The 13,881-nt window shown below is 33.7% G+C and overlaps 1 protein-coding gene across 3 annotated transcripts in view; it reads right to left on the reverse strand.

The window, feature by feature from the left end:
- The window catches only part of cap2 (cyclase associated actin cytoskeleton regulatory protein 2), a 31,164-nt gene extending 18,130 nt beyond the window's left edge, over positions 1-13,034 (reverse strand). Inside the window, exons 1-4 of one of the 3 annotated variants that reach the window (XM_087786221.1) lie at positions 12,902-13,034; positions 4,314-4,430; positions 4,143-4,243; positions 3,085-3,162 (exon numbers count right to left, since the gene is read on the reverse strand). In XM_087786221.1, coding sequence (XP_087642347.1) covers positions 3,085-3,162; positions 4,143-4,243; positions 4,314-4,422 — 288 coding nt within the window. In that variant the 5' untranslated portion in view covers positions 4,423-4,430; positions 12,902-13,034. Of the gene's footprint in view, positions 1-3,084; positions 3,163-4,142; positions 4,244-4,313; positions 4,431-12,487; positions 12,543-12,901 lie in introns of those variants that run through there. The other 2 variants (XM_087786222.1, XM_087786223.1) reach the window with 2 other exon arrangements.
- Between the last annotated feature and the right edge of the window lie 847 nt (positions 13,035-13,881).

Here is a 13,881-nt window from a genome sequence, read left to right on the forward strand (position 1 = left end):
TACAAAAGTTTTCGTCAAATCAACTCTGCTATCGAAGAAAGTGCTGTCACTGAGTTTTCAAGTTGCAAGCAGGGTTATCAAGTAACCCTAAAACAATGGTGCAAGAACATCAAACATTTGGGCACCAAGATCATTGGTTTTCCTGGTTTGTAGGTTTGAGGGGCTTCAAGATATATATATAAAAAAAATATCAATATCGTGATATAGGCACGTGCGATATGTATATCGAAAACATGTGCGATAATTTATATTCTTTATTCCATAAATCAAGCATTTCTTAAATACACACTTCGACCAATCAGTGTCACGTTCTGTAAAGTTGTCAATTTGTACTTCTATGTCTCGTTGTTGTTATGTCTACGTCCGTCTGTGAACTGTGCAGCGCAGCTTGTTAGGCTCGGTTGCTATGGCGACGGAAGTAATACTAACTTATGATCTAGTCAAACACTAGTGATCCAGTGAAGTAATACTAACTTATGATCTAGTCAAACACTAGTGATCCAGTGAAATAATACTAACTTGTGATCTAGTCAAACACTAGTGATCCAGTGAAGTAATACTAACTTGTGATCTAGTCAAACACTAGTGATCCAGTGAAGTAATACTAACTTGTGATCTAGTCAAACACTAGTGATCCAGTGAAGTAATACTAACTTGTGATCTAGTCAAACACTAGTGATCCAGTAAAGTAATACTAACTTGTGATCTAGTTAAACACTAGTGATCCAGTGAAGTAATACTAACTTGTGATCTAGTCAAACACTAGTGATCCAGTAAAGTAATACTAACTTGTGATCTAGTCAAACACTAGTGATCCAGTGAAGTAATACTAACTTATGATCTAGTCAAACACTAGTGATCCAGTGAAGTAATACTAACTTGTGATCTAGTCAAACACTAGTGATCCAGTGAAGTAATACTAACTTATGATCTAGTCAAACACTAGTGATCCAGTGAAGTAATACTAACTTGTGATCTAGTCAAACACTAGTGATCCAGTGAAGTAATACTAACTTATGATCTAGTCAAACACTAGTGATCCAGTGAAGTAATACTAACTTATGATCTAGTCAAACACTAGTGATCCAGTGAAGTAATACTAACTTGTGATCTAGTCAAACACTAGTGATCCAGTGAAGTAATACTAACTTATGATCTAGTCAAACACTAGTGATCCAGTGAAGTAATACTAACTTGTGATCTAGTCAAACACTAGTGATCCAGTGAAGTAATACTAACTTATGATCTAGTCAAACACTAGTGATCCAGTGAAGTAATACTAACTTATGATCTAGTCAAACACTAGTGATCCAGTGAAGTAATACTAACTTGTGATCTAGTCAAACACTAGTGATCCAGTGAAGTAATACTAACTTGTGATCTAGTCAAACACTAGTGATCCAGTGAAGTAATACTAACTTGTGATCTAGTCAAACACTAGTGATCCAGTGAAGTAATACTAACTTATGATCTAGTCAAACACTAGTGATCCAGTGAAGTAATACTAACTTGTGATCTAGTCAAACACTAGTGATCCAGTGAAGTAATACTAACTTATGATCTAGTCAAACACTAGTGATCCAGTGAAGTAATACTAACTTATGATCTAGTCAAACACTAGTGATCCAGTGAAGTAATACTAACTTGTGATCTAGTCAAACACTAGTGATCCAGTGAAGTAATACTAACTTATGATCTAGTCAAACACTAGTGATCCAGTGAAGTAATACTAACTTATGATCTAGTCAAACACTAGTGATCCAGTGAAATAATACTAACTTGTGATCTAGTCAAACACTAGTGATCCAGTGAAGTAATACTAACTTGTGATCTAGTCAAACACTAGTGATCCAGTGAAGTAATACTAACTTGTGATCTAGTCAAACACTAGTGATCCAGTGAAGTAATACTAACTTATGATCTAGTCAAACACTAGTGATCCAGTGAAGTAATACTAACTTATGATCTAGTCAAACACTAGTGATCCAGTGAAGTAATACTAACTTGTGATCTAGTCAAACACTAGTGATCCGTGAAGTAATACTAACTTGTGATCTAGTCAAACACTAGTGATCCAGTCACTCGTCTCTTTCAACCTCCTTTGTTAAAGCAACATATTGTAAGAACTTTTCATCTCGTCTCAGTTGTTTTCTTAGAAGATCGTGAACTTCCAAACAAACCTGTCCGTCTTCACCGTATGCTAACGAGCTAAGTTGTTAGCGTAATTTATAAAGTGTTGTGTCCGTCTTCACCGTATGCTAACGAGCTAAGTTGTTAGCGTCATTTATAAAGTGTTGTGTCCGTCTTCACCGTATGCTAACGAGCTAAGTTGTTAGCGTCATTTATAAAGTGTTATGTGTCCGTCTTCACCGTATGCTAACGAGCTAAGTTGTTAGCGTCATTTATAAAGTGTTATGTGTCCGTCTTCACCATATGCTAACGAGCTAAGTTGTTAGCGTCATTTATAAAGTGTAATGTGTGCGTCTTCACCGTATGCTAACGAGCTAAGTTGTTAGCGTCATTTATAAAGTGTTATGTGTGCGTCTTCACCGTATGCTAACGAGCTAAGTTGTTAGCGTCATTTATAAAGTGTTATGTGTGCGTGTACAAGGATTTATTATTGATTTGGTGATATCACGACGCGCCGGCGGCTCCTCTCTGATGTCGCTCAGTTTTGCGGGAAACCGATGCAAGTCCCGCGAGACTGAGCGTTATAAGAGATATTTTTATACCATCATGTCGACACCGAAGCGTGGAAATATACGAAAGAGTAATATCATCGTTTTCCTTCTTAACCCCCGGACCTACACTACAGTACTCGCTCCTGCGTATGCTGAATTTTTAGGTGAAAGAAAAAAATATCACATTAATATCAATATCGTAATTCAAGACACGAATATCGCACTTATTTGCAATACGGTGCAGCACAACTTGTTAGTTAGTTGTGAAAAGAGCAACACCGATCAGGTGCACCAGTCGAAGAGGTTCCTGGATCCACGTGGAAGCCCAGAAGAAGTATTTCAAATGATCTTCATAAGTTCCACGGTTACTCACAGATGCTATCAAGACATCACAGGATCGTACCTTTGCAGGTTCCTGGTGCGTCGCAGACATTTGAAGGAAAGTCCTTTGAGTCTGCAGCGCTTTCTTCACCATCTCCGCCTGTTAGCGATCAAACAAGTTGAAATTAAAGAACATGTTTTATGTTTCTTTGCTCAAAACATCCTCCGAACATGGGAAACACTCGACATGAAGGTGTTTATATAAAACATTCACATAAACAGAGAGGACGGATCAAACCATCCATGTCTGTTCTGAGGCTCTGGACTCTGACCATAGAAGGAGCTCACAGTTGTACAGTAAACACTCTCACTGATGGAGGAAGAAACTCTTCTAATGCTGTTGTGACACTTGTGTATATGTGCAGAAAATGTTAAGATGATACTCAGAGTTATTCCTCAGAGGAGCTCAGCAAACTATTCATTACAATTTGTAACAATCTCTCATCTTGTTCTTTACAGTTTTTAGTATATTTGTACGTTTTTATACAATCCAACACTTTCAAACAATCACAATTTCTGCTTTTTATATATAATGTACAAACCTTTTTCCAAATAAAAAGGTTTGAACAATTTTCAGCTAAAATCAAACAATTTTTAACTATAATCAGATAATTGTTTGTTGATCAAACAAAATATTAAAGATGAAAAGAAGCAGAGAAAGAAAGTTATCATTCTCGCCTCTTATTCATACTTTTTATAAATAACATAATAAAATATTTACTTTATTATTAATTGTGTTTTCGTTTATTTATGTACGAGTTTCATGTGAATAATAATGTTTATCATGTGAACATATATATTCTTGTATTATGTTCCTTATGTTATTTTCACTCATTTGGATCTTCAGCTTCTTTTATATCCACTTTGATCAATCTGTGAATGTATATCGTCTCTTTTATTTTAATTCCATATCTTTGAAATTGTACATATTTCTCCGGAGTATTCTTGGAGTATCTTTGAAGACACACTGGTTAGGTTTTCCAGGTGGTTTCACTTTAAAGAACAAACATAGCGAACGATACGACCTAAACATCACTGAGGTCATAGACAAGAGTGTGTTATCAGTGTTCTTGCACTTACATGTTTTTCCACCTCTCTTCCAATTTCCTGACTGTACTTGAGATATTGAGAAACTGGTCCAGAGAGGAGAACGTCGAAGGCCTCCACACTCCGAGTCAGGCCTGAAAACACAAGTCTCAACGGTGTTAAGAGCAGAACTTCAACACCATCTTGTAGTTCCTTCACACTCACCTCCAGTGATTCCATTGACACAGTCTCCGTTAGACATCCCTGATGAGGAGATGAAGATGTGATCCAGACGATCCACCGCTCGCTCCAGTCGCTCCATCAGACCTTCCATGGTGTCGTCTGGAGACATGGATGGTGTTCATTAGAGTGGAACTGAAGGGAGGCACGGATCCTAAACTGGTTTGGTTATCGATCCAATAAAGCCTCTCAAAGTCTCATGTGGAGCTTCAATCCAAGAGGGACGTTACAGATTATAATCCAACAATTTTTGACTGTAAATGTAATCAAACAATTTTCAACTATAATCAAACAATTTTCAACTATAATCAAACAATTATCAACTATAATCAAACAATTATCAACTATAATCAAACAATTTTCAACTATAATCAAACAATTTTCAACTATAATCAAACAATTATCAACTATAATCAAACAATTTTCAACTATAATCAAACAATTATCAACTATAATCAAACAATTATCAACTATAATCAAACAATTTTCAACTATAATCAAACAATTCTCAACTATAATCAAACAATTATCAACTATAATCAAACAATTATCAACTATAATCAAACAATTTTCAACTATAATCAAACAATTTTCAACTATAATCAAACAATTTTCAACTATAATCAAACAATTTTCAACTATAATAAAACAATTTTCAACTATAATCAAACAATTTTCAACTATAATCAAACAATTTTCAACTATAATCAAACAATTCTCAACTATAATCAAACAATTTTCAACTATAATCAAACAATTTTCAACTGTAATCAAACAATTTTCAACTTTAATCAAACAATTTTCAACTTTAATAAACAATTTTCAACTTTAATCAAACAATTTTCAACTATAATCAAACAATTTTCAACTATAATCAAACAATTTTCAACTTTAATCAAACAATTTTCAACTATAATCAAACAATTTTCAACTTTAATCAAACAATTTTCAACTATAATCAAACAATTTCAACTATAATCAAACAATTTTCAACTATAATCAAACAATTTTCAAATATAATCAAACAATTTTCAACTATAATCATACAATTTTCAACTAGAATCAAACAATTTTCAACTGTAATCAAACAATTTTCAACTTTAATCAAACAATTTTCAACTATAATCAAACAATTTTCAACTATAATCAAACAATTTTCAACTTTAATCAAACAATTTTCAACTTTAATAAACAATTTTCAACTTTAATCAAACAATTTTCAACTATAATCAAACAATTTTAAACTATAATCAAACAATTTTCAACTATAATCAAACAATTTTCAACTTTAATCAAACAATTTTCAACTATAATCAAACAATTTTCAACTTTAATCAAACAATTTTCAACTATAATCAAACAATTTCAACTATAATCAAACAATTTTCAACTATAATCAAACAATTTTCAACTTTAATCAAACAATTTTCAACTATAATCATTCAATTTTCAACTAGAATCAAACAATTTTCAACTGTAATCAAACAATTTTCAACTTTAATCAAACAATTTTCAACTTTAATCAAACAATTTTCAACTATAATCAAACAATTTTCAACTATAATCAAACAATTTTCAACTGTAATCAAACCATTTTCAACTATAATCAAACAATTTTCAACTATAAACAAACAATTTTCAACTGTAATCAAACAATTTTCAACTTTAATCAAACAATTTTCAACTATAATCAAACAATTTTCAACTGTAATCAAACAATTTTCAACTATAATCAAACAATTTTCAACTGTAATCAAACCATTTTCAACTATAATCAAACAATTTTCAACTATAAACAAACAATTTTCAACTGTAATCAAACAATTTTCAACTTTAATCAAACAATTTTCAACTATAATCAAACAATTTTCAACTGTAATCAAACAATTTTCAACTATAATCAAACAATTTTCAACTATAATCAAACAATTTTCAACTATAAACAAACAATTTTCAACTATAATCAAACACTTTTCAACTTTAATCAAACAATTTTCAACTATAATCAAACAATTTTCAACTTTAATCAAACAATTTTCAACTATAATCAAACAATTTTCAACTGTAATCAAACAATTTTCAACTATAATCAAACAATTTTCAACTATAATCAAACAATTCTCAACTGTAATCAAACAATTTTCAACTATAAACAAACAATTTTCAACTGTAATCAAACAATTCTCAACTGTAATCAAACAATTTTCAACTATAATCAAACAATTTTCAACTTTAATCAAACAATTTTCAACTGTAACCAAACAATTTTCAACTGTAATCAAACAATTTTCAACTTTAATCAAACAATTTTCAACTGTAATCAAACAATTTTCAACTGTAACCAAACAATTTTCAACTATAATCAAACAATTTTCAACTGTAATCAAACAATTTTCATCTGTAATCAAACAATTCTCAACTATAATCAAACAATTTTCAACTGTAATCAAACAATTTTCAACTTTAATCAAACAATTTTCAACTGTAATCAAACAATTTTCAACTATAATCAAACAATTTTCAACTATAATCAAACAATTTTCAACCAATCAGTGTCACGTTCTGTAAAGTTGTCAATTTGTACTTCTATGTCTCGTTGTTGTTTACGTCTCCGTCCGTCTGTGAACTGTGCAGCTTGTTAGGCTCGGTTGCTATGGCGACGGAAGTAATACTAACTTGCGATCTAGTCAAACACTAGTGATCCAGTGAAGTAATACTAACTTGTGATCTAGTCAAACACTAGTGATCCAGTGAAGTAATACTAACTTGTGATCTAGTCAAACACTAGTGATCCAGTGAAGTAATACTAACTTGTGATCTAGTCAAACACTAGTGATCCAGTGAAGTAATACTAACTTATGATCTAGTCAAACACTAGTGACCCAGTGAAGTAATACTAACTTGTGATCTAGTCAAACACTAGAGATCCAGTGAAGTAATACTAACTTGTGATCTAGTCAAACACTAGTGATCCAGTGAAGTAATACTAACTTGTGATCTAGTCAAACACTAGTGATCCAGTGAAGTAATACTAACTTGTGATCTAGTCAAACACTAGTGATCCAGTGAAGTAATACTAACTTGTGATCTAGTCAAACACTAGTGATCCAGTGAAGTAATACTAACTTGTGATCTAGTCAAACACTAGTGATCCAGTGAAGTAATACTAACTTATGATCTAGTCAAACACTAGTGACCCAGTGAAGTAATACTAACTTGTGATCTAGTCAAACACTAGTGATCCAGTGAAGTAATGCTAACTTATGATCTAGTCAAACACTAGTGATCCAGTGAAGTAATACTAACTTATGATCTAGTCAAACACTAGTGATCCAGTGAAGTAATACTAACTTGTGATCTAGTCAAACACTAGTGATCCAGGGAAGTATTTAATACTAACTTGTGATCTAGTCAAACACTAGTGATCCAGTGAAGTAATACTAACTTGTGATCTAGTCAAACACTAGTGATCCAGTGAAGTAATACTAACTTGTGATCTAGTCAAACACTAGTGATCCAGTGAAGTAATACTAACTTGTGATCTAGTCAAACACTAGTGATCCAGTGAAGTAATACTAACTTATGATCTAGTCAAACACTAGTGATCCAGTGAAGTAATACTAACTTGTGATCTAGTCAAACACTAGTGATCCAGTGAAGTAATACTAACTTGTGATCTAGTCAAACACTAGTGATCCAGTGAAGTAATACTAACTTGTGATCTAGTCGAACACTAGTGATCCAGTGAAGTAATACTAACTTGTGATCTAGTCACACACTAGTGATCCAGTGAAGTAATACTAACTTGTGATCTAGTCACACACTAGTGATCCAGTGAAGTAATACTAACTTGTGATCTAGTCAAACACTAGTGATCCAGTGAAGTAATACTAACTTATGATCTAGTCAAACACTAGTGATCCAGTGAAGTAATACTAACTTGTGATCTAGTCAAACACTAGTGATCCAGTGAAGTAATACTAACTTGTGATCTAGTCAAACACTAGTGATCCAGTGAAGTAATACTAACTTATGATCTAGTCAAACACTAGTGATCCAGTGAAGTAATACTAACTTATGATCTAGTCAAACACTAGTGATCCAGTCACTCGTCTCTTTCAACCTCCTTTGTTAAAGCAACATATTGTAAGAACTTTTCATCTCGTCTCAGTTGTTTTCTTAGAAGATCGTGAACTTCCAAACAAACCTGTCCGTCTTCACCGTATGCTAACGAGCTAAGTTGTTAGCGTCATTTATAAAGTGTAATGTGTGCGTCTTCACCTTATGCTAACGAGCTAAGTTGTTAGCGTCATTTATAAAGTGTTATGTGTGCGTCTTCACCGTATGCTAACGAGCTAAGTTGTTAGCGTCATTTATAAAGTGTAATGTGTGCGTCTTCACCGTATGCTAACGAGCTAAGTTGTTAGCGTCATTTATAAAGTGTAATGTGTGCGTCTTCACTGTATGCTAACGAACTAAGTTGTTAGCGTCATTTATAAAGTGTAATGTGTGCGTCTTCACCGTATGCTAACGAGCTAAGTTGTTAGCATCATTTATAAAGTGTTATGTGTGCGTGTACAAGGATTTATTATTGATTTGGTGAGATCACGACGCGCCGGCGGCTCCTCTCTGATGTCGCTCAGTTTGGCGGGAAACCGATGCAAGTCCCGCGAGACTGAGCGTTATAAGAGATATTTTTATACCATCATGTCGACACCGAAGCGTTGAAATAAACGAAAGGGAAATATCATCGTTTTCCTTCTTAACCCCCAGACCTACACTACTGTGCTCATGGCTACATTTTTTAGTTGAAAGAAAAAAAGATCACATTAATATCGATATCACAATTCAAGACACGAATATCGAATATCGCACTTATTTCCAATATGGTGCAGCGCTAGTCAGGACTATTAAAAACAGATTACTGCTCATTCTGTAGACAAATGGGAAACTGAGTGTACTTGAAAAGTTGAACAGCTGAGAACACATGTTCCGACCCTTCTTAAAGTGGGGGTCCAACAGATGGGGCTTCATTGGGCCCCTCACCTGTTTGCTCGCTAAGAGAGACAAAAATCTTTCCGTTATAAAATCTCACAAACCTATTTTAACATACGTATGTTTACAAATGGCCGGAATATTACTTGAAGGAAAAGTTATCTTCTTCTACGCTCGAGGCCATCTCTGTAAGATTGGTGTTACATACCACTTTTATTTTGGTTTTATTTTCTTATTTCACTTCCTGCCTCTCCTTTTCTGTTCCGTCGAACTAATGACGCACGAGTAGAACTGGACTGAAACCAAGACCTGATCCCTACTTCAACCACCTGATCCCAGACCTGTGTGTCGGGGTCAAAGGAACTCCTGCGTCTGGAAAGTTGCTGCTTTAGGATCTTCCAGTTTAGACTTTTTCTATTTGTTGCTTGAAGTGTTTTAGTTAGTTTGTTTTTGTTAAAAACCAGGTCTCGATTTTGACAATGTTTTCTCTTTCCAGATTACCTGTTCTTGTGGTTCGTTCCTGTTCGGTTCGGTGGACGTTTTGGGTTTTGTACTTTGAGACATTGGACTCTTTTTTGACTTACAGTGAATCGTGTACCATAGTCACCACAGTTAGACAAGAGGACATTGATCAGGGTGTTATAATTTCATTTTAATGTTTAATTAAAGAGTATTTTCCTTTCATTTATTTCAGCGCTTTGGTGTCGACATGATGGTATAAAAATATCTCTTATAACGCTCAGTCTCGCGGGACTTGCATCGGTTTCCCGCCAAACTGAGCGACATCAGAGAGGAGCTGCCGGTGCGTCATGATATCACCAAATCAATAATAAATCCTTGTACACGCACACATAACACTTTATAAATGACGCTAACAACTTAGCTCGTTAGCATACGCACACATAACACTTTATAAATGATGCTAACAACTTAGTTTGTTAGCATACGGTGAAGACGCACACATAACACTTTATAAATGACGCTAACAACTTAGTTTGTTAGCATACGGTGAAGACGCACACATAACACTTTATAAATGACGCTAACAACTTAGCTCGTTAGCATACGGTGAAGACGCACACATAACACTTTATATATGACGCTAACAACTTAGTTTGTTAGCATACGGTGAAGACGCACACATAACACTTTATAAATGACGCTAACAACTTAGTTTGTTAGCATACGGTGAAGACGGACACATAACACTTTATAAATGACGCTAACAACTTAGCTCGTTAGCATACGGTGAAGACGCACACATAACACTTTATAAATGACGCTAACAACTTAGCTCGTTAGCATACGGTGAAGACGCACACATAACACTTTATAAATGACGCTAACAACTTAGCTCGTTAGCATACGGCGAAGACGCACAGGTTTGTTTGGAAGTTCATGATCTTCTAAGAAAACAACTGAGACGAGATGAAAAATTCTTACAATATGTTGCTTTAACAAAGGAGGTTGAAAGAGACGAGTGACTGGATCACTAGTGTTTGACTAGATCATAAGTTAGTATTACTTCACTGGATCACTAGTGTTTGACTAGATCACATGATAGTATTACTTCACTGGATCACTAGTGTTTGACTAGATCATAAGTTAGTATTACTTCACTGGATCACTAGTGTTTGACTAGATCATAAGTTAGTATTACTTCACTGGATCACTAGTGTTTGACTAGATCATAAGTTAGTATTACTTCACTGGATCACTAGTGTTTGACTAGATCATAAGTTAGTATTACTTCACTGGATCACTAGTGTTTGACTAGATCACATGATAGTATTACTTCACTGGATCACTAGTGTTTGACTAGATCACAAGTTAGTATTACTTCCGTCGCCATAGCAACCGAGCCTAACAAGCTGCACAGTTCACAGACGGACGGAGACGTAAACAACAACAAGACATAGAAGTACAAATTGACAACTTTACAGAACGTGACACTGATTGGTTAAAGAAATGCTTGATTTATAAAATAAAAATATTAATTATCGCACATTTTCGATATGCATATCGCATGTGCCTATATCGATATTTTTAGATATATCGTGCAGCCCTACGATGCACTATTTAAGTTGATGTTTCTTTACATAGTTGGGAAACTTTGCTGTTTGTTTTTCAAAGGGTCTGGATGTAAACAGGGAAGATTTAAACTGGGATGAGATCCGTGTACAAGCCAACATGTAATCTTCAAGTTTACCAGATTAAAAAACATAGAGAATATCTTACATCTTATTCACAGATAAAACTTTTACAAACCGAGATATTAAACAATGATGATGTACAATATTTGAAGATCAATTTAAAAAGACCTTAGACTGTATTAATGTGGCCCTCGTGATGTCACAGATCATGTCGAAAACTAACCATTTCATTTTTTATCTATTTGTATTTTTCATAACTCGAAATATGATAATAGAAGTTCTGAGAAGATTTATGTGAATCTTAGAAAAAATGTGGGGAAATAATGCTTTTATCTCATAGTAAAGTAAAAGTTGTATAAAAACACACTTTTTATACTTGATCTTGTCGCTCCTTTCTATCCGTTCTATGTGAAGAACAAGATCTTTCTCTCTATCTTTTATACGTTTATAGTCACAAACTATGAAATAAATCAGTTGGTCTATAATAGGTTAGGTTAGGTAGAACTTTAAAATTGTTTTTTTTTTCCAATTAGACACAGCAATACAGACGATTATTCATAAAAATAAGAACAAGAACAAAGAGAAATAAAGAGAAAGAACAAGATGACACAATCTAAGTCTAAAGATAAAGAACATAAATCAAAGAAAAATAATAAAGACAAAGGATACAAAGACTAACATAGAATAGAACATCATGCTACTTTTGCTCTAATATTAAATAAACGTTTCATAAAATAAAACACAAATTGTCGCACACTTAGCTTGATTTTATTACTCTATATTATACTTGTTGCTCTTATATTTTTGCTTGCTGTGTAAAATGTGGCCCCTTAAAGAAAATGTAATTTTTCTGTGTCCTGTGTGAATAAAAAGATGGTATTTTACAGTTTTATAGTCACATTTCTTTGCAAAAACAATACACACTTTACATCAGTTAATCTACTATCTAATATTAAAGTAGTTATTGTTGTTTTACACTGTAATGATCCGGGACAAGAGAAAATAACATACTACCCAAGACGTGTAGAGTTAGAGGTACTAGAAGTGGGTGGAGAGTTGTATCATAACCGCCCCTCGACATGTTCATCTGCGGATCTTTAAATTGTGACGATGATGGACCAGAATATTTACATTTACACGACAATAACTGACTTTATTACAACATGTGTGAACAGCTGGAGCTCTCATGTGTCTTTGAAATATCAAATTAATGAACTTCAAATTCACATCTAAAGTTCATTAATATTTTAAACGTAGTTTTTGACGACGATTCAAAAACCTTTTCGACGTAAAATTAAAACGTCATTTTTACCATGTTTTGAAAGTGACGCGCAGGTGGCGGACATTTTGTCCCCTCGGTCACAAACACCCCTGAAGTCTCTCGACTTGAGTTTAAAACTTCGACAAAAAGAATGATTTTCTTACCTTTATTCAGGAATCCACCGTGAAGTTGTGGCGTTTTCCGCTGTCAATCTCCCTCGAGCGTCCAGTAGCTCAATGGTCGCCGGGCCGAGTCACTCCCTCCCCGGGATGTCCTAATTAAGTCAGACGCGGTCCCTGAACGCATCATTCCGCAGCGACCTCACAGCCAAGATGGCGGCGAACGTTCCCGCTATAAATAGAGCTGCGCGTGAATCTTGCATGAGAAGCTGCGCTTAAAATTAAACAGGATTTCTTTTTAATAATATAAGAAAAATAAATAATCCAAGAGTTGTTGTTTTATTTGTTTTAGAGCTTTTATTAATGTTTTATTCAGAGGAGACACTTTTAAAAACAAGTAACTATAAGGAGTTAATGATTATTATTTTTTCAATTCACTAGGAACTAAAACATTAGCACTCATAATAATACATAAAACAAATAATAATAATGATAATAATACATAGCACAATAAACATTTTGCGAATATAAAGACATAAAATAAAAAGGATTATAATATCGTTTGACTTATAAGTTATTAAGTTGCATCTGCACCAAGTTTTCAAAAAGTAAAGGCGTCCAATTTGCAGAAGTTACTCACATAACCGCTAATGAATTAGTAAAAAACACAACTAATTGAGTATCAAGCGTAACAATACGTGTTTCTTTCAACCATGGGTTTCAAACCGAGTGGAACTTCCTTGTAAATGGTAAAAAAAAGAGTTAATTATGTAAATTGAAAATTGTAAGTTGTATATTGTAAATTGTAAATTTATGTATAATGTTTTCAACCAAAGGCATATTAAGGATTAGACAAAAAATGAAAAATGAGCTTTTTAACTTAGCTCTAAAAATGAGCAGAAAACAATCATTTAATACAAATACATTGAGTTCACTCGGTATTTACTTTCAGGAGAAATACTTTAAGAAGAGAGTAGAAAGTATTACAACAGATACTTTAAATAACTGACGTGTGTCTCCGAACA

The sequence above is a fragment of the Callionymus lyra genome, chromosome 3, assembly GCF_982586985.1.
Source record: "Callionymus lyra chromosome 3, fCalLyr1.hap1.1, whole genome shotgun sequence".
NCBI lineage: Eukaryota > Metazoa > Chordata > Actinopteri > Syngnathiformes > Callionymidae > Callionymus > Callionymus lyra.